General features: G+C 48.2%; 1 protein-coding gene across 1 annotated transcript in view; it reads right to left on the bottom strand.

The window, feature by feature from the left end:
* The window catches only part of CACNA1E (calcium voltage-gated channel subunit alpha1 E), a 315011-nt gene that overhangs the window by 218974 nt on the left and 73572 nt on the right, over positions 1–22465 (bottom strand). The window contains exon 4 of the mRNA XM_067535176.1: positions 21502–21973. Within this exon, the coding sequence (XP_067391277.1) occupies positions 21502–21947 (446 nt within the window). The 5' untranslated portion in view covers positions 21948–21973. The remainder of the gene's footprint in view (positions 1–21501; positions 21974–22465) is intronic.

The following is a 22465-nucleotide window of genomic DNA, read 5'->3' as shown; positions in this document are numbered from 1 at the left end:
TCTGCTTGTGGTCACTAACAGAGTTTGCAAAAGAAATGTCCACCTCCAACTAAACGCTTCTACTATAACCTCAAATCAAGACATCAAATTACTGGTCCACAATAAACTAGAGTTGACATGCTCAAATCTCTAATTAAATAAAGTCTGGTTTCTAAGGCAGAGCAAAGGAACACTAAATCCTATAAAAAACTCTAATCATGCAAGGAAGAAAGGGGAGACTGTCTTGCACCACCAATGACAACTAAAGTTGTATCCTGCTCTCTTGCCTTAACCAGACATCCAAAAGAGATAAAAGAAAAAACTCTAACCAGCAACTAAGCCAAGCCTAAAGTCTACAACTAAAAGGAAAAGGAAAAGACTGACCAACTTCTGATGTGCAGAACAAGCTCAGGTTATTTCCACTGTCAAAACTAGTTCTGAACTGAAACCAAAGCACATTGTCAAAAAAATAAGTTATTTAAATCAGAAAAAGAGTGTTTTGAGTTTGAATCATCTTATTCTTAAGCCACTAAGTGTCTAATTTAAAAATCATTTCTGCATCTGTGTAAAAATGTCAAAAATGCAAACACGATATTGGTGTTGAAAACTAAATAAATAAGGCAAGCAAATAAAGTCTAGGTTAAGTTAGGTGTTAAAAATACTTAAGGTAAAGCATCAAAATACAAAGCTATTTTAAAAAATCGTTCTAAAAGCTATACTCCATTCAAACAAAGGCAAGAGTCAGCTTCTGCTTTTAACAGATTCTTAGCCCAGTTAATTAAAATTTTAAAATGTTCTTCCTTAACTTTCTAGCCAACTATTAAAGTAATTCTTATGTTAACATTGTAAACTAATTTAATTACTCATTATAGTAATTGGCAAGACAAATAAATTAAGTCATTAATCTATTAATAAAATTTCAATTGTAACTTTAATTTAATCAATGCATTGTGTTGTATTTAATTAGTTTAGAAAAATTAAAAATCAATTAGTTAGCAACACTGGTACATAGCTTCACTTTATTTACTGATTCTTTTAATAAACCCATAAAAGCACACCAAACTGGTTCCTCTTGCAAAACTTCATCACAGAAAAACCACCTATTGAAAGGTAAAAGGTAAATACAGTATGTAGCTCCTGGACCCATCTTTTCATTAAAATCATATTTCCACTACAATTACTAAGGAAAAAGAAAACAAAAGTCCAGGCCTCCAGGCTATTTCCCAGTCTCAATCTTTCTGAGGATGATGGATTTAGGATGTTTATGGTACCACATCTGCTCTCCTGCACAGGAAGTCACCGATTTAGAGTTATGATTTCACTCCTGCCTCAGCCAGGATGAGAGAGAAACACTCACAAACAGCTTTGATCCTTACCTGACATGGCAAGGAAAACAGAAGTCAGAGCTGCGAGAGCTAAATGGAATCATGTTTCAGCGGGATACACCATTAGATTAGTTTTCCAATTCAGATGCCAAGCTCAGTGCACCCAGTTCTGCATTTCATTACTTGCATAATAAACAGCAGCTCTTCCATAGCACTTTTCATCTTTCACATTAAAGACAGTTAATCAATGCCTTCCTGAGAAAGCGCTTGCTGTAGTTGCCAAAGGGATGTTGTAGGATTGTTAAGGTACTCATAGTTGAGAGGCTAGGAGACTATCTCCCTGTTGAGACATGGTCCACACTACAAAGAAATCTGAGAAGCCCTGCACTAGAAAACCCTCTGTAATTGGGAAAAACTGCAGTTTGATTCCCAGAGCGCTGGTGTTTTGGACCCTGAGTGACAGAAACAACATGGTTTGATTCTCACCATTTAACCGCAGCCTCTCCTGGTAACAGAGGATCTAATGCACCAGGCTTGAACCCTTGCCTTGATCAGTTGTGAAATGTCCAAGGCTGGAGAGAGTTAGGCACTGACCCTCATGCTGTTCTGGTTACAGAGGGTCCGATACACTGCTTTTCTAAAACTTGACCTACCCTCCCTCATTTATGAAGGGCTCAGCACAAGAGGGCATCAAGATTCAAACTGCAGCGTCTCTGACTCAGAGAATGCAACGCACCAGGACACCAAAGATAAAACTGCCATCTCTCTTAGATAACAAGGGTCTGACATTCCCTACAGCAGCAGGGCCAGCTGTGAAAGTTAGAACCAGGGCTGCTGTTAAGTTCCCAGAAGCCAGTGCTTGGAAACCAAGTAAACAAGCTGAAATCCTGTTATCCTTTGATTAGCCCAGAATCTGATTTAAGGCATCACCATTCACAGTGGCAGCCTATCACCACGCCATGCCAAACAAACAAAGATATTAAAGCAGAAATAAAACTGTTTAAACTATTGATAAATATGAAGATAGCTAGGCCTACTGATTGCTTTTTAGTAATGCGATACCTGGTGGGTAAATTACATGGCTATAAAGTGGATCTGAAATTGCCAGCATAGTGTATCCTTTCTGTCATTAATTCTGGTCCCCCAATGTGAAGCTTTAAAAACCAGAAATGTGCCATGGAGAAACCAAACAAATTAAAATCCGAAAGAAAATGTACTAAAAAAATTGTAAAAAGAAAACTATTAAGGGTCCCACAGCAGTAAGTTTTCACAGAGAAAGCCACTGAAGAAGCTCAATATAAAGGGATCTGTCAAGTAGTAAGGGCCCAAAATACTGGGTTTATGAAAACTGTTGATCAAAATTAACATGACCAGAAATTCAAATAAAAAGTCTCAATGAAAACAAAGGTTTATTTGGATTTTAAAACATTATCAAGAACTTAGAGCACTGAGATAGTGCATGAAAGCCCAAAGTTTGAAAGTGACTATACACAGAAGGAAGTGTGATCAGTCCAGCCCCTTTGCTCAAGAGAAAGGATAGTTTTGTGGTTAAGGCAGCAGACCAGGATTCAGAAGGCCTACATTCAACTTTTACAACTGCCACAGACTCCCTAGATCAAGTCATTCATGGTCAAATTTTCAAGAGTCCAGTATGAGGAGGTATTTTGAAAATCTGACCCCTTATTTTGGCTGTTTTGCAAATCTGGTCCCCACTGTGGCTGCTGCGCTTTGCTAAAAATCTTGCCCTTATCTCTTCAGTGTCTCAGATCCGCAAGTGTAAAATGGGGAAATTAATGCCACCCTGTTTTATGGGGGTGTCTTAAAGGAGGAACTCATTCACGTTTGAGAGATGCCACAGTGATTGGGGCCATCCAATCAGAGAGAAGCAGCGCCAGTCACATAACACTATCTGCAATGATTTATTTATCAATAAGGGGTCACCAATTTTTAAATACATATTTATTAAACTGACAATGTCTTTTTGACCTGATGTGTCTCAGCATCACATCTGACATAAATGGACATCTGTGACAGGGAGAGTTTTACAGAGAGGCATCCCTACTCTGTCCCCTCTCACCCACGGCCAGTGGCAATATAACGGAAATCCTTCATGAAAATATTCAACAGCCGAAATCAGAAGGGAAAGGAGACTGGGACCCAGAACAATGAGCTCATGTCAGCAGTAGAAGTATCTTCAGCTCTTCATGCGCAACAGTGCAAGAACGCACTAAGTTGCTGAGACACTTTGTCTCAACTCAATGACCTGTCAGTCACTTGCACTAGTTAAAGCTAGACAGTATAAAGTCCTGGGGAATATGCTGAAGGCAACTGTTCTAGACTGGCCTCTAGGGCATGGCCAGAATGATCTATTAACTTTCCACCTCTAATTCTCTGATATACTAGACAATAGATCCTTGTTTGTCAGTTAGCCAAGGAGTGACTCCTTCATGCCTGATCAAGACCAGACTGGATGTCTGTTTTTAAAAAAGACTCTGAATGCGGCTGGAGTTGACTGATCAATAAACATCAAAGACTCTGTTAAAGATGATTGATTTCCTGGTGCTGAACTGTATTTGTGCCAGTGTACACATGCCAAGCAGACTGCTCCAGTTCCAAAAGAGTCATTGGATACATCTCGTGCATTTTACAAGCTGTTTTATTCCCTTACCATTGGGAAGAGGAACGTTTTCCTGCAGAGCTGCCCTATGTACCAGAAGCATCATGATGTTCCACTGGGATTTCATTAGCTGTTGCTAACCAAACAACAGAAGGAAGAACTAGCAAAGTCAAGACATTAAATCCACTAAGTCTTCCATGGCACTGCTTTCCATGCAGGGTAAAATGCAACCCCGTGCAGAGCACCTTGCCTGCACGCTAAAAGCAGAGCATACATGAAACTTCAGTGATGAACAATTCCTCTGCACAGGGGTGAATTTCAAACTTACCTTTTGTCTACAGGTCTTTGCTTGCAAACCAGAGCTTAGAAAGAGTCCCAGCTGACTTGGTCACAAGTTATTCCAAATGATTCTCATCTATCCTCCAAATTTCATGGACTGGTGAGTGGCATGCCTAACACACACACACACGCGTGAGCACCAAGGAAACCCAGGTCTGGTGGCCCGGCAGGGACAGTGCTCTAACAGGCAAGTGAAAGAAGAGCTTGTGTTAAATGGCTCTCAGCTCTAAGATTCTCTTCCCAACATCTCACTCTAGGGGTCACTGAAGAACAGGGATCTCCCACATTCGACAGGTGCTGCAGTACTTACTGAGGTGCAACTGGGAGCAAGCTGAATGCTGGTTCTGAATAGGTGGTTGTACTTAACCAGAAATTTTCCAGTTTGAGGAATTCAAGTCAGACTACCCATCGCTTTAACATAGAGTTCTGATGATTTAATTAAGCCTTGGAAGCTATAAGTAGTGCATTAGTGACATGAATACCAAAAAAGGGAGGATATGACTGCAATAACTCTTAGTTTCATGAGCAGAGAACACACAGTCTAAATAATGACACAGCGGTCTGCTGTATTAATTAAATCATTTATAATAGCCCTATCCAGGAGTACTGTACTATAACATGATCAGAATACAGCACCGTATACTGGACACTGAGAAAAGACTGCTTTCTGCCATTATAGTTGGAGCTGGAGAATCCAGGATGCTCAAAGACAACCATATTACCTCCAACTATATTACACAGCACACATCTGGGATTCTCCAGCAAAGACACAGCTGCATTACCTCTGTCCTCCACTATATCATAGTACATAACCCAGGGTCCTCCAGCACTGAATAAAACAGGGTTACTTACCAGTAACTGTTGTTCTTCGAGATGTGTTGCTCATATCCATTCCAATTTAGGTGTGCGCGCGCCCCGTGCACAGATTCCCGGAACTTTTTTACCTTAGCACACCCGCAGGGCCGGGCAGCGCCCCCTGGAGTGCCGCACTCATGTCACGGTATATAGGGCGCTCCAGCCCCGCAGGTCCCCAGTCCCTTCTTTCTGCAGACTCTGACAGCGGGGACGGGGGGTGGGTTTGGAATGAGCAACACATCTCGAAGTACAACAGTTACTGGTAAGTAACCCTGTTTTCTCTCTTCGAGTGATTGCTCATATGCATTCCAATTTAGGCGATTGAGTAGCCATACCCTTGGAGGCGGGTAGGAGTCACTGACAAGCAGCTCTACTCAGCATGGCTCTGCCAATCGCTGCGTCGTCTCTCGCCTGTTGAACAATGGCGTAGTGGGTCGTGAAAGTGTGAATGGACGACCAGGTGGCTGCCCTGCAGATGTCCTGCAGTGGCACGTTCTCTAGGAAGGCCGCTGATGAGGCCTGAGCCCTGGTCGAATGTGCCATCACCGTTCCTGGCAGTGGCACTTTCGCTTGCTCGTAACATGCCTTAATACATGACGTGATCCAAGAAGAGATTCGCTGGGTGGAGATGGGAGAGCCCTTCATCCGGTCTGCCACTGCTACGAACAGCTGTGTCGATTTACGGAAGGGTCTGGTTCTCTCCACGTAGTGTGCCAGGGCTCGCCTGACATCCAGCAAATGCCATCTACGTTCCTCTTCCGAACCATGCAGTTTTGGGAAAAACACAGGGAGGAAAATATCTTGGTTACAGTGGAATTGGGACATCACCTTGGGAAGGAAGGCTGGGTGGGGCCTCATCCTGACCTTGTACTTGTAAAAGACAGTATAGGGGGGCTCCGAAGTTAATGCCCTTATCTCAGAGACCCTCCTGGCCGAAGTAATGGCCACCAGGAATGCTACCTTCCAAGAGAGGAGTAGCAGGGAGCACGTAGCCATGGGCTTAAAGGGGGGTCCTGTCAACATGGTGAGGACCAGGTTTAAATCCCATGGGGGAATTGGGTCCCAAACCTGTGGAAACACCCTTTCCACCCCTTTCAGGAATCTGACTGATATGGGGTGGGAAAACAGTGACTGCCCTTCCATCGGCTGGTGAAAAGCCGAGATGGCCGCCAGGTGTACCTTCAGGGAGGCCAAAGCTAGGCCTTGGCGTTTAAGATGCAGGAGGTATTCCAGAATCGCCTGTATTGGCGAGTAGGTTGGCGTGATAACCTTGGCCTCCGCCCAACCCGTAAAGCACCTCCACTTAGCCCGGTATGTAACCTGTGTGGAAGGTTTTCTGCTACCCAACAGAATCTGCTGAACCTGCAAAGAGCAGGCTCTTTCTCCCTCTGTCAGTCAGAGAGTCTCCATGCTGTCAGATGGAGGGAGTCCAGGTCCGGGTGCAGCAGGCGCCCCTGGTCCTGGGAGAGCAGGTCGTATCGCCTGGAGAGCGTAATCGGTGTGGCGATGAATAGGTCGAGCAGCGTACTGTACCAGTGCTGTCTCAGCCACGCTGGGGCAATCAGGATGATATTCGCCCTGTCCCTCTTGATCTTGAGAAGGACTTGAGGGAGGAGCGGAATGGGGGGAAATGCATACATCAGGGACCCTGACCATTCTATTAAGAACGTGTCGGACAGGGAGCCCAGCTCGCGACCTCGGAGCGAGCAGTATTTCGGGCACTTCCTGTTCCAAGACGACGCAAACAGGTCCAGTTGGGGAACACCCCACTCTCGGAAGATTGAAGCTGCTACCTCCTGGTGTAGCGACCACTCGTGTCTGGGTGAGAACGACCAGCTGAGGCGGTCCGCCTCATCGTTCCTGTTCCCCGGGAGGTGATCGGCAAATAAATGAAAGTCATGCCTCACTGCAAATTCCCATAGACGTGTAGCCTCCTGGCACAAGGCCAAGGAACGCGCTCCCCCCTACCTGTTCATGTAGAACATGGCTGCGGTATTGTCCGTGAGGACTCGTACCCCCCTGCCCCTCAGGGATCTGAGGAAGGTTTTGCAGGCCAAACGGATTGCCCTGAGCTCGTGAACGTTGATGTGTAGAGCTCGCTCCATCGGTGACCATAACCCTTGGGTGCCCAGGTTGCTGCTGATGTGGGCTCCCCATCCCACATCCGAGGCGTCCGTGAGAAGGGTCATGGTCGGAGCCAGATCTCTGAACGGGACTCTCTTGAGCACCTCCCTCGGGTTCGTCCACCAACGGAGGGAGGACAGCACCTGTGGGGGAATCGTGACCACCTTGGTGAGTAAGTGTCTGGAGGGTATGTAGACCGAAGCTAACCACGCCTGTAAGGGCCTTAGCTTGAGCCAGAGCCAGCCTCACCACGTAGGTAGAGGCTGCCATTTTCCCAACAGCTGTAGGCAGTCCCTGGCTGTCGTCATGGGGGACCTATGCAGCTCCGCGATAATGGATCCCATTGCCTCGAAACGCGGTCGTGGCAGGAAGGCTCTGGCCTGTATGGCGTCCAGGGTAGCCCCTATAAAGTCAATGCGCTGCACCGGGGCGAGTGTGGACTTTTGCTCATTGATGAGCAGCCCCAGTCTGGTGCATGTGGCGCAAGCCAGCTCCAGGCTGTTTTGCACGTGATTCCTGGATCTGCCCTTGATGAGCCAGTCATCCAGGTAGGGGAAGATCTGAACCCCCGTGCGGCACAAGTAGGCCGCCACTACGGTCATACACTTGGTGAAGACCCTCGGGGCTGAGGACAGGCCAAATGGGAGGGCCGCAAATTGATAGTGGCCTCCCTCTATCATGAATCTCAGGAATCTCCTATGCCCTGGTAAAATGGAGATGTGAAAGTAGGCATCCTTTAAATCAAGGGCAGCGTACCAGTCCCCTGGATCTAGGGCCGGAATTATGGAGGCTAGGGAAACCATACGGAACTTGATACGTCTGATATATTTATTCAGACGGCGGAGGTCCAGGATCGGTCTCGGGCCGCCTTTGGCCTTGGGGATCAGGAAGTATCTAGAGTAAAATCCACTTCCTCTTTCCATCCCCGGGACCTCCTCAATTGCACCAAGGTTCAGGAGTGAGTGGACCTCCTGTATGAGGAGTTGCTTATGCGCAGAGTCCCTGATAGGGGACAGGGTGGGAGGGGCATCCGGGGGAAAAGAAGTGAGTTGGAGGGCATAGCCCCTGAGAACCATCCCCAGGACCCAACGGTCCGTAGTGATTGTTTCCCAAGCATGATAGTAAGGCCGAAGCCTGCTTTCAAAGGGTCGGTCAGGCTCCCAGGGAAAAAGAAGAGCGCCACCCTCATAGTCGCTGTCAAAAGCGTTTATTACCGTTGCCACTTCTGGTTTTGCCACCATGCTGCGCCCGTGCTGGAGAGTCCTGCCGTTCACGGCGCTTAGGCCCTCTAAAGCGCTCCCGCCCCCTCTTTTGCTGAGTGGCCCTAGGGGCTTGTCTTGGCGGGGGAGGTGTCTGCCTTTGTGGCTGGGGGCGAGACTGGCGTCTCAACACCTGAGGGGTATAGGACCTCAGGGTAGCCCTCGAGTCTTTGAGGGCATGCAATTTATCATCCATCCTCTCTGAAAAGAGGCCGAAACCTTCAAAGTGGAGGTCCTGGATGGCTTGCTGGACCTCTACCGACAACCCCGATGCTTGCAGCCAGGAACAGCGGCGCATGATGATGGCGGACGCCATCGCCCTGCCTGTGGTATCCGCCGCATCGCTGACGGACTGCAGAGCTGCTTGGGCCACTGTCTCTCCCTCCTGTGCCAACGTGGCCAGGTCTGCAGCTTGATCAGGGGGAAGCGCTGAGATCAGACGCTGCATCGAGATCCACAGGTTTTGATTGTATTTCCCCAGGAGGGCCTGATGATTTGCCACCCTTAATTGTAAAGCGGCCGTGGAATAAACTTTGCGGCTGAAAAGATCTAATTTCTTCCCCTCTTTACCCTTGGGGGTACTCCCCTGACCCCCCTGGTGACCTCTCTGGTTCGCCGCATCCACAATTAGAGTCCCTGGGAGGGGATGATTATACAGGAACTCAACGTTTTCCTTCGGCACATAATACTTCCTTTCTGTTCCCTTCGATGTTGGGAGAACAGAGAAAGGTGTTTGCCAAAGGGCCTTAACGATCTTCATTACCCTCTCGTGGACGGGGAGGGCCATTCGAGAAGGGCCTGAGGACCCCGAAGGGCCAAAGAGGGGATCATCCTCCTCCGAAATCTCCTTAAGTGGTAACCCCAAGTTGGTAGCTACCCGCTTAAGGAGGTCTTGGTGCGCTCAGAAATCAAAAAGGGGCGCCTTATGGTCCCTGGAGGTCCCCTCATCCGGGGATGAAGAAGAGGACAGGGGGATGGGCCCTGTGGAGGGACCTTCCTCCGGGTCTGACTCCCTATCAGAGTGGATTTGTGGAGGCAGCTGTGTTGGGGGAGGTGGAGGCTGCACCACCCCAGAGTGGAGCAACTCAGCACCCTGTCCCGGCTGAGCAGTCCAAGGTCCCCAGTACAGCCACTGCCATGGCCCTTGCGGCCACCCTGGCATAGGTAGCTGCTGGGTGTCCACATAGTGGCCTTTGTGGCCTGAGCCCGCAGACCGTCTCTTGCGACCCTTCGGCGAGGAGTGGCTCTGGGAAGAAGAGGAGGACCGGTGCCGACGCCTGCGGTGCCTTCTAGAGGAGGACCGACTGGAGGAACTGGTGGACCTCCTGCATCTGCGTCCCAACCGTTTGTAGCGGCGCTCCCCACTACGGGATCGGGAGTGACGGCTCCTTTGGCTGCGTGCCGTTGAAGCGGAACAGGAACGCGCTGGTTTTCCCGGTGCCGCGAAGCCCAGTGCCGAGGCGGTCGGTGCCGTAGTCGTCGGTGCCTGGAGCCTCGATGCCGAATACGTCGGTGCCGGCGGGGCCGAATACACCGGTGCTGATAACCCTGGAGGCGCCAAGGTCTGGCCCATCAGTGTCTGGGTCCCCATCGAAGGTGTGGACCACGCAAGGGACACGTGTGACGCCGCTGTAGGAGCCAGCGTCGTTATTGGTCCCGGCATCGCCTGTACTGCAGTCGGTGCCGGAATTGACGGTGCCGCTGCTGTCGATGCCGAGGCAAGGGGGGCCTCCAGGACGTCGCTGCTCGGTGCCACCAGGGTGTCAACTGGGGAGCGGTGCCACGATGTCCCCCGCACCAGAGAGCTTGAGCCCGAGCTGCGGGTGGTATCAGAGTTGGCGCTGACACTCCTGCGCCGGCTCTTCGTGCCTCTTGACCGCCCCCGGTGCCGCGGTGCTCGACGACCGTGAGTCGGAGCTTGGAGGGGATGCACTCACGCCGTCTGGGTGAGGATTGGGAGCATTGCTTCCTCCACCCACCGGGGCTACCCAGCGCAGGTTTGCCCCAAGACACGAGTCCCGCACCCCTCGGCCGAGGGGGGGATGGAGGCGTGGGCAAGGCCATGAGGGCCCTTGCCGCGACGAACGCCTCCGGCGTCAACGGCCCCTGCAGGGGCGCTCCCCCACCCCCAGGAGTCGGGGGAGGCTCCCTACGAGGAGACACCGGTGCCGGAGGGACCTCCATGGCACGTGGCTGGGATGTCTCCTGACCTTCTCCCTGCTTCGCTGGTTGCAGGGAGGAGTCCATGGAGACGGTGCCGGACCGCTTCGACTTCTTCGACACCAAAGCCTTCGGTGCCGATGTCGGTGCCGGCGGTGTGCTCTGCACCGAGCGTCCACTTGGTGCCGGGGATCTCGACAGCTCGGATGCTGGGCGGAGCGCAGACTCCATGAGCAGGACCTTCAGTCTTGCATCCCTTTCTTTTTGGGTACAGGGCTTGAACGATTTGCAGATCCTGCATTTTTCTTTGCAGTGCTGCTCTCCGAGACAACGGAGGCAGCGATCATGAGGATCACTCGCCACAAATTGCTTGGAGCACATGGAGCAGCTTTTGAAACCGGCAGAGCCCGGCATGGCTCCTGCAGAAGCCCCTAAGGGCACCTGACAGTACAACTATCTACAATTTAACTGTTTTTGAATAACAAAACTAACTATCTAACAAATCTAGAGCTCTAATGAGAGCAAAGAGGCTAAGGACTGCTGCTTGAAATAGCAAGGGGCAGAAGTTCCAGCAACCGTCAGAGGCAGAAAGTAGGAACTGGGGACCCGCAGGGCCAGAGCACCCTATATACCGCGACATGAGCGCGGCGCTCCAGGGGGCGCCGCCCGGCCCTGAGGGTGTGCTAAGGGGAAAAAGTTCCGGGAATCTGTGCACGGGGCGCGCACACACCTAAACTGGAATGCATATGAGCAATCATTCGAAGAGAGAATGACCAAATCTCCTTCTCTAAACTACAGGATAGCACCAGGGACCCTCCAGCACCGAGAGACATCTGCATCACCACTATATTGTCACTATATTGTCACAGAGTAAGAATAATAGACTCCAAGGCCACAAAAGACCATTGTGATAATTTCGTCTGACCTCCTATAGAACACAGGCCACAGAGCTTCACCAAAATAATTCCTAGTGCAGATATTTTAGAAAAACATCCAATCTTGATTTAATAATTGCCAGTGATGGAGAATCCACCATGACCCTTGGTAAATTGTTCCAATGGTTCCTTCACTGTCAAAAATTTACACGTTATTTCCAGTCTCAGTTTGTCTAGCTTCAACTTCCAGCCATTGGATCATGTTAGACCTTTCTCTACTAGACTGAAGAGCCCATTATAAAATATTTGTTCTTCATGTAGGTACTTATAGATTGTAAATCAAATAACCTCTAAATGTCTTTGTTAAATGAAAAATTAAATTAAATTGAACTCTTTGAGCCTATCATTATAAGGCATGTTTTCTAATCCTTCAATCATTCTCATGGCTCTTCTCTGAACCCTCTCCTCTGTTCAAGACAGATGTTGATAAATTGGTCACCAGAACTGGACATGGGATTCCAGCAGCAGTCGCACTAGTACCAAGTACAGAGGTAAAACAACCTCTCTAGTCATACTGTTTACGCATCACTGGATCGTGTTAGCTCTTTTGGCCACGGTGATACATCGGGAGCTCACATTTAATTGATTATCCACCACAATCCCAAATCTTGTCCATAGTCGCAGCTTTCCAGGATAGAGTCCCCCATTCTACAAGTACAGCCTACATTCTTTGTTCCAAGATGTATACATTTACATTTAGCCAAATTAAAATGCATATTGCTTTGCTTGCGTCCAATTTACCAAGTGATCCAAATCACTCAATCAGTGACCTGCCTCTTCATTATTTACCACTCCCCCAATTTTTGAGTCCTTTGCAAAATTTATCAGTGATGATTTTGTTTTCTTCCAGGTTATTAATAAATATGTTAAATAGCATAGGACTAAGAACCCATCCCTGTGGGACCCCATAGGAAATATGCCTGCTTGATGACAATTACCCGTTTACAATTATAATTTGACCTATCAGTTAGCCAGTTTTTAATCCATTAATGAATGACATGTTAGTTTTATATCATTCTAGTTTTTTAATCAAAATGTCATATGGAACCAAGTAAAAATTCTTACAGAAGTCTAAGTATATTATGTCAACATTATTACCTTTATCAACCACACTTTGTAATTTCATCAATGTTTTCATTTGATAGGAACTATTTTCCATAGTGATTTGCATTAATTACATTACCCTCCTTTAACTCTTCATTAATTGAGTCCCTTATCAATCACTTGATTATCTTGCCCAGGATTGATATCAGGCTGACAGGACTATAATTTACATGGATCATTCCATTACCCTTTTTAAAAGCTGGAACAACATTAGCCTTCTAGCATCTTCTGGAACTTGCCCAGTGCTCCAAGACTTTTTGAAAATCAACATTAACGGTCCGGTGAACTTCTCAGACAGCTGTTTTAACTAGGGTACAAGTTATCTGAAACTGCTGATTTAAAAGTGTCTAACTTTAGTAGCTGCTGTTTAACATCCTCCAGAGATACTAGTGGAATGAAAAGAGTGTTATCATATGAAGAGACTATATCATCTGTTTTTAACTCCCAAATACAGAACAGAAATGTTTATTGAACACATCTGCCTTTTCTGGATTATTATTGATCCATCTACCATTTCCATCTAGTAATGGACCATTACCATTGACAGCATTCATTTTTTTCCTAATATATTTTTAAAATGCTTTAACTTGCTGGCCTAAGATTTCTCCTTCTGTCCTTTTGCTTCCCTTATCAATTTTCTACAATTTATAACTTCTGATTTATATTCATTATTATCAACTCATCCTTTCTTCCATTTGTTATTTATTTTAGCTTTCTTCATTTCCTTTCTAAATCAGGTTGGTTTATTAACCAACATGGCCTTCCTTCTCAATTGTGCTTTTTTTCGGTATTCTTAAATGTTTCCCAGTTATCATTCATATTTTAATGTTTTCCTTCCAGCTGCTTTGACTCATAATTTTCAGCTTTGTGAAATTGCCCTATTAAAGCACCAAGTATACATGTATTACTGGTCCGGACTTTATTCTGCTTGCACATTATAGTTGTGACCAAGTCATGATCACTTGTACCTAAGCTACATTAATGTTTAGTTCTGTGATCAATTCTTCTTTATCTATTAGGACAAGGTCTAATAAAGAATTCCCCTGTGCTGGCTTCAACACTTTCCAAGTTAGGAAATTGTCATCTATAATGCTTAGAAATTCCAAGGATATTTAGGGCTGGTAGCATGAGACTTCCAGCATATGTCTCTCAAATTGAAGTCCCCCATGATCACACAGCTTTTTTCCTACACATTATCAATAAGTGCATAAGGAGCTGGTCATCCTGATCCCTAATGTGATTTTGACAGTCTATAGCAGACACCAATACCCCATCTTTTGCTTTATCTGTTAGGACTTTGATCCATAAATGTACAAGATCATTTTCTTCCAAGTTATCAGTGACTTGGAAACATGTTATGCTATTTTTGACACACAGTGCCACTCCCCTCTCTTTTTGCCCACTCAATCCTTCCTAACTAGATTATAACCATTGATTTAAACACTCCAGTTGTGCAAGTCATCCTACTAGGTTTGACAAAATTGAGAACGGGAAGCTTTAAAAAGATGGAGTTAGCACTTGGTTTCAGATCAGAAGTTCTGGGAAAGACTACAGTCTTGCACCTTTCCCTTGTCTGCAGCCAAACTACCTCCTGACCGAACACATGCAGCCCTTCTGGAATTATTACTTTTGCCTGACAGCATCTCCCATACAGATGGGACACTCCTCCCCTGAATGACGGTGTGGTCTGGAATTCAGCCAGGAGAAAAATACATTAAGGCCCCCAGTACATCATCCTCACCACCCCAATGTAAAAAGGAGACTTACACCTCAGTTCAAACTCTGCCATAGTCAAGTCGAGATCTAACACCATTTCTGCACTAGACGGGAACAAACAACAACAAACAACAAAAACATTGCAAATGATCCAATAATTGTCATCAGCCTGAGCTGATCTAACAGCAGGGACCAATTATCGGAGAACTCAAGAGGAAAACCCCATCAAGTAAGCTCCTCACAGATATCATTTGTCCAGTTTTACCGGCTACCCAGTCTGAGCAATGTAGACAGAACTACCATGCTCCTCCTACGTGGACAGACTCAGATCCACCTATCTAGCCAAGCTGTGCTTCGAACAAGACCTGCGAAAGGTGGTTTTCAAGCCATTCTTGTGCTCCCTCAATCCTGGGTCGGGGTCTGGTCTTGCTGTCAATTAGAGCAACCTTGAGGCCGTCCATGGCATCACTAAACCATTCGGGCCCATGGATGCCCCTGCCTTTCTCCTGGGAACTCCCTCTTCACCGAGGGCCATGAGAGGGGAGGGCACAGGGGCTACAATTTGGCCCTACCCCACCAAGGACTCCCCTAGGCAGGAGAAACACAGAGAAGACCCTGATCTGCCAGCTTGATGCCACTGGAACAGCACAAAGCAGCCTAGAACACAGTTTGGCCCCCTCCTTACTGGCCAGTCCAGCCCAGCCATATGAGAACCCCGTGGGCAACAATGGGCTTTAAAGTGTGCTTAATCATACTTTTTAAACTCAGTTACAAGGACTTTGTATGTGTGTCCAATTGGCCACCAGCCTTGCTATTACTGAGCCCTACCTGTCATCACCACAGTAATGACAGTGCATCAAAAGTGTGACAATTAGATGGCAAGGAAATTGTGGCCCACAGTACCCAGCCTGTATAATATGAATTATAACCAGCATATAACATCTGGATATTTCATTTGTTCTTCCCTGTAGAAATCAGGCCACATGCAAAAGAAGCCACCTCTGCTTGCATGATAATGGCACCTTCCCTCAAGAAGTGTTGACTGCTGAAGGCAATTAGTGAACAAATGAGGATTTATGTGACCAACCAAAGACCATATTAAAGACCATCCTAAAGATTCAAGGAAAATGGGTTTTATTCAGTGTACACCACTGTCTCAAAACTGTAGCGTACAAGCCAATATAAAGTAAGGCCTTACTTATCTCCACAAGAAAGTTTACCAATACCCCAGTATTATAATATGGTATAACCCCCATGTGAACATGCTTATTCCAATGTGAACGCCTTTTCAGGGTTTAGCTTATACTCCTTCTCAAGTGAATTTATAAAACAAAACCAGAAAACACTGAGGATGTATGTACGTTGCAATCAGAGGGGCGACTGCAGCACATGTTGACATATGCAAGTTAACTCTGATCTGTCTAGTTTCAATAACAATAGCAGTGAAGCTGCGGTATCACCGGTTATCCAACCCCACCAGAGATGCTGGGTATTTACTGGGGTGGCTAGCCCATACTGACACCTTTCCCTGCTATTGGTACTGTGGTGAGGGAGGCCTACTATGCCCCCACGGGTCCTGCGCTTTCTTTGGCTATGCCAGTGGTGTGGCTGGCTGGGAGCGGGGGGGAGCAGTTCCGCCCTCTACCCTGGGCCCCGACCCAGGGACCCTGCGAGGAGTAGCCTCAAACTGCTTAGTCCTTGAGAACTACCACCTTCCCTAGGTCGCCTGTCCGTAGCCCCCCTGCTTGCGGTCTGCTTCCTGGAACTGGGGAGGAGGTTTTTCCGCCTTCCTCGCCTTGAGTCTCTCTGTCTTTGTGATCCTCCCGTTTGGGTGAGGTTCCCCCACCCCAACTCCTTCACTCAGTTGCCTGAGCGGCCAGGTCCTCCTTCAGGCCTCTGGGCCTACGACCCTCGGTCCTGCCTGGACAGGCTTCTCCCCAGCTCCCGTACCTTGGTGTTGTGACAGCAACTGAAATAGCACAAGCTCTGTAGCAGCTCTACTCTGCTCCACTCCTTCTCTCAACTCCCTTCCAGCTGCCCCTATCTGCCTGAAATGGAGGCTTTTAACTGCTGTGGCAAGCTCCTTAAATGGCTTCTGGTGACCTAGTGGACCTGGAGTAACCCTGGTTGAATTACCCAGGGAACAAGGATTTGTTGAGCCTGGAGCTAATATATATGCCTTCCAGCACCCTCCTATAGCCGTCAGGTCTGGCCCTGTCACAGTATCCAAGGTAGCTAAATCAAAGCTAATTCAGGCATGTCTATACATGCTCCAGTCACACCTCTGATTGCAGTATAGACATGTTTCTATTCTGGAATAAGTGTCCACATGGGGCGTTATAATAGTATAACTACATGGGTTTAATTTCACACCTTAGATTATACTGAGAAAGCTTTCCTGTGTAGACAAGGCCTAAGATTAGTTTGTAGCTCAGTTGGCTGAGTAGCAGGGAGAGCTTAGCAGCTGTGTGCACACGTTGGTTCCCAGCCAAGATGAAGTTTCTCTCATCCCCATGTCTGCATAACTCCATCATTCACTACTACTGCCAGCCAGGCATCTGGCCCCATGCCTCATTAACTCACGCAGTGTCCCACTTCCATTTGCTATTACATAGGGTAACATCAGCACATATAATGAACACGAGATGGATCAGAGGGACAGTGGAGGGAGGAAGAAGTCTGTTTAAGCCCTGGACAAACTGCAAGGGCCATTCCTAACACAACTACCACCAGTGCAGTAACATCATTCCCTCTTCCCAATAAATAAAGTTTTATTTTGAAAAAAAAAAACCCACACAATATTAACCAGCCCATACTACCATAATACATACCCACTACCAACCTTCAAAACAGCAACTGGCCTTTTAATACAAGAGACTGATCCCTTAAGGAAGCAGTTATCCTGAGCAAAAAGGTGTTCGGGTCCAGCCCATGAGGATTTGGAGGGAGGATGAGCAGAAGGATCCTGCTGTACAAGCCATCCATCACAGCAGCAATCCCACAGGCATGCCTGTACTTACAGCAGCATCTACAGACCCCCAAACAAATAAGGTCAAAGATTTGTTGCGCTAGGCTCTGGACGTACATGTAAGAGACAGTGCCTGCCCTGAGTGCTTACAGTCTGAACAAGCAAAATAGGCAGAATGAGAGGGGAAACCAGGCACAGAGGAGGAGTGAGTTGCCTGAGGTCATGCAACAGATCAGGGGTGGAAGCGGGACTAGAACCAGGTCTGCCGTATCCCAATCCAGTACTGTATGTGGCCGCAGTACCTAAACCTGCCAAAAGGGGGAAACAAGCACATTAAGCAAAAAAAAAAAGTGCACACATAAGGAGGATTTTTCTGTGAACTTCCCATACATAGGTCTAAGGCAGAAAGCCCATCTGTACTATACTAGACTTACTCTTAGAATGAGCAGCAGATACCCACGTGGGGGAAAGGCACAGACCTTGCCCTGGTGCATACAGAACAAGCAGTGAAGACACTGGACTCATTTCACCAGCCTGGAATAAAATTGCAGACAATCAAGTCAGAGTACTTCTATTTTAGGTACTCAACACAGCCACTGACAATGAAGGGCTCTGTCACTCTATCTCCTGCTTGTCCATTAACACTGGTGGGACTCCAAAGATAACCAGGTACTCAGCACTTGCAAAGCCCACATATCAATTCATGTCTCCTGTGCCCAGTTTCACGAGTCTCTCTCACAGTAAACACTAGGTACACACTCTCGGTACCTGTGGCACAAAGTGGGAGAGGGATGGGTTCATGGCACAAAAGCAGGTGAGGGATGGACATATATAATGGGATAGAGTAGCCAATTATAGAAGAATGCAACTAGCAGTGAGTTTTACTATAGGCAGGGCTAGTAGATTGTGCTTGATAATGCAAAGGACTCAGTCGGGCCCTAGGCGTCTCACACTGGGTACCGAAAGCAGCAATTCTGGGCAGACAAGGCCTCCGGGAAACTCCATGCCTGGCAATAAATGGGACCACGTGCTTTGTAATGGTGCTTTGCAGCTGCAGTGTTCGTGCCTGAGATGAGGCAGGGGATGTACTTCTCCCCTAGCCCTGGGCCACTGCCTTCACCTGGCATCACCTCCCAGTCCCTTCCTCCAGGGCATGGGGACAGTGTCTGCCCAGGCAGAGGAGACTGGGAGAGGAGCAGAGGATATCAGTAGAAGAATCTGCCTCCAGTCAAGTCCCAGCATCTGGGCCCCACCTGGGCTGCCGCCAGGACTGGGAGCTAGATCTACACAATGACGCGTCTCCCCCACTGCCATCTGGGCTGTATGCTGGAGGCACATGCCCACGCTCCTGAGAGATGCATATCACAGGCAGGTATGTGTTACCCCTCCTACACACAGAGTGAGCCAGGTCTGGCCTGAAACTACTCTCCCCTCGCCTCGCCAGCTGTTGTCCTCTGGGGCCAGGGAGCCCGCTGAGGAGAAGAGGAGGGTCAGGTGGTGGAGTGCAAGGAATTTATGGCCCCCCACTTCCAATGGTACTCCACAGCCTCCATGGCAGATGTTCACAGGGAGCGCCTCCCAACCATCAGGGGCAGCATGGGAAAAAGCGCCAGGGCACTTGTTTGAAAAATGCAACAAACGGACGATGAGACTGGCATCACAGGTTGGAGACAAGAGATGACATCTCATAGCATTTGAAAGGTAGGATGGGGATAAGCCATAAAGGGCCTTGAAAGCGAAGACAAGAAGTTATGTTTGATACTGTGGAGAAAGGGAAGCCAGTGAAGGGATGCAAAGATATGGTCAAAGCAAGGGGCTAGGAAAATGATTTTTGCAGCAGCATGGAAAGGATACAAGCAGGGCAAAATTGCTTTTGTCAAGGCCAGAGAAGAGGACATTGCAGTCATTGAGCTGATGAGAGTTTTAGCTGTGAGGATGGATAGGCAATGGATAGCGTACCTTCGAAATGTCCTGCAGAGAAGTTATGCATCTAGTGACTAGTGGTTAGAGTGGGTGTTCACAAAGGGTGGAGACAGGGAGAGGAGTTTATAACAACTCAGTGTGAATATTGCACTTTTCATTCCAAAGCTCTGTGCAAACACTGACCAATTATCCCTCAACACCCACAGGAGGTGGGTAACTCTCACCACATTTTACAGAAGCTAGTGTCTTGCTCCAGGTCACAGTGGTGGAGAGTCCAGGTGTAGTTTCAAACACAAGGTACCATTTCTGCAGTGCTGACCTGGCTGTTAGAAACACTATCTTTGGATGTGCAAACCAATCCCAATGCACAGGACAGCCACTGAGACCTCTACAACATCACGTGTAGTTACAAGCACTTTTCTCACTGCGGCCCCTTTTTAATTCAAAGGAGCTTGAAATCCAGAATAGACGCTACACATAACAAAAGGTGAGGCATGAGTGCTGGCAAACACAATCTTTTTGGGCATGAATCTACTGGGGCAAGGAGCGGACTAAAATCCCCATAAGGAAAATTTGGTTGACAAGCCAATAAGCTACACACTTCAGCTACATGGTGTTTACATAAGCAATAAAGTTTGAAGATGGACAATCAGCAGCAGGGACCATTCCTGGCACATGTAAAGTAAATCACTTCCAGGAAGCAGCCGGGCTCCCCTGAAAACAGTATCTGCTTGTTGGGTGAAGAGTCATATAGCTCAATTCACTGCCTGCAGTACCATTTTCAGGTCCCCAGTTGCAGAGACATTAGCTTGTTCCCAGTCTCTGTCCAACCAGGTAGTCAGACCCTCTTTTCAGGGTTGGCCTTAGAGCTTCTGGTGCCATAAGCCTCACTAGTTTAGATTGTGCCCCATACCCCCGGAGACTGTGTCTAGAGATGAAAGTTACACCAGTGATTTTATGCCTGTAGAGTTTCCCCACTACACAGTACAACTAAATACCCATCACCAAGGAAACCAAGGTAAATCTTTAGAGCAGGGGTGTCTAACTTCCAATGGCGAGCCACATTTCAATAAAATGAACTTAAGGGCATACCCTCGAAACATCTTACCCTACACTGACAAATCACACTGCATTCTCCCTATCGGCGGCAGCTCACAGCATGACACCCGCCGCCAACAAAACTCGCTGTGTTTTGTCTTTCAGCGGCAGCTCCAGGGGAATTGCTGGGCAGCAGCCGCCAGGGGTCAGAAGAAAAAAGTTGACAGGCCGTATACAGCCACCAGGGGTTGGACCAAGGAGGATCGCGGGCCGTATCCGGCAGCTTGCGGGTCGGACAAAAAAGGTTCACAGGCCGGATCCAGCCCGCGGGTCGCATGTTTGACACCTCTGCTTTAAAGAGCTTTTCCCTAGCACTTGAGTGTAGTTCCTGTCAGACGCGTCCCTATAACCCAGAAACAAGGGCAGGAAGGAGAGAGAGAAGAATAAATTTTGTTCTGTCTTGACTGATGAGTATTGAACTGCCTAATATAGCCCCGTGCCCTGCTTCACACATACCAACCTACCCCCATCAAAGCATAAGGAATCCAGGCCATTAGAACAACATGCCCAGGAAGTCCCAAGTTCAGCACAGAGCCAAGTGCAACAGCCATGAAACAGGGAGAGCATTGAAGGGCAGTTATGGTGGGGAAGACACAGGGAAGGGACCAAAGAAGGGATGGCAACTAGTGGTGGGCAAAACTGTTTGGCAACACAAAGGAAGGTTAGAATCCATGTCCCAGGTTCAAATAGCTGGTTAAGTATCTGACCCATTCCAAGGGGAAATGAGGCAGAAGGGAGCCCGGACAGGGATTATTTCATTTTATTTTAAAATGGCTCCCTACAGGAGGGGAGAGCAGGCTGGGTTGGGCACAGGAAGATATTGGCATTAGTAGTTTAGCAAGCTAGGCCTCCACAATCCCTCCAGCTCTCCCTCTCTGTTCCCCCTTGGGGTCATTGTAGGAGAGCCACTGGAGGACAATTGTGTAAGGCACTTCCTCCCTGCAAGGCTGAGCATGTTGCCTCCAGAACTCTTGTGACCCCTGCTGGCCCCGGGAGCCAGGGACCTGAGCTCCAATCAGCCATGACCAGTGAGAAGAAACATCTTCTCTTATCTAGAGCTGCCTCATGCCGCCAACACTGGGCCTGTCCGGGTACTTACTCCCACTCCTTCCTCCTCGCCTGCGGTGTGCTCTGCATCTTGTGAGCCTCGTGCGCCTTGATGATGTCCCGCTGTTCGATCAGTCCGCCCCGCCGGCGCTTGATAACGTCTGGGCTCACCGGGATGTACTGGCTTAGTCCTATGTCCAAAGTGCTGCCCTCAAAGCCCAAGCTGGCCTCCCCCTCCCTGGATCGCGGCTCATAGAGGGTGTCGAAGCTGGCCGTGCGCAAGACCAGAGCATCTCCCAAGGTCTCGGGCTCCAGCAGGCTGCAGGACTGGGTAGCTTGCATCAGGCCTAGCTGGTGCTTACGCCATGTCTCTTCCTCTGGAAGGGCCAGGACGTATCTCTGGGAGTCGGAATCCAGCTCGGCAACCCCACTGGCAGTGAAGGAACTGGCCTCGGAGAGTGTTTGAGCGCTGAGAGAACACGCACCGAGTCCAAGCATCTTGGGTGCTGTTGCAGTACATCACTCTAGAGAGGACACAAGACAGACAGAGGAAATTAATAGCAAGCTCCTGCTCAATGAGAAAAAGTGTGGATGCTTTGGGGTCACCCCGATATTTTCCTTTATGCCTCACTTTTACAGGCTCCCTCATTCCAAGCCAATGAGGGCTGGGCAGGACTTCTTCTACAACCTAACAACACCAACCCAGGCATACTCTAGGGGGATGTGCGGTACTCCTCCCCGCCACAGAATATCCCGCCCACTCCCCCCCCCCCCCCCCGCAATGGAAATGTGGGTGGCCGTGTGTTGTGCTACCACAACAGAAGAGTTTAAACAAAAAGTTAGTTGTCTCCAGGTGTCTGGATGTGATGGGGCTGCGCAGCAGAGAGGGAAGGAAATAGCTGTTCACACCATACCTGCAACATCCCATTTCTCAGGATCTTTGCTGAGCCAGTGAATCTCCTCCCCCCATCCACATCTTGTTTTTTACCAGCCCCCTTCGCCTGGGTGGAGTGAGA

This window comes from Emydura macquarii, unplaced genomic scaffold (genome assembly GCF_026122565.2).
Source record: "Emydura macquarii macquarii isolate MOO-44397 ecotype Brisbane River unplaced genomic scaffold, CSIRO-AGI_Emac_v2 contig_3477, whole genome shotgun sequence".
NCBI lineage: Eukaryota > Metazoa > Chordata > Testudines > Chelidae > Emydura > Emydura macquarii.
This window is presented reverse-complemented; position numbering and strand designations above follow the sequence as displayed.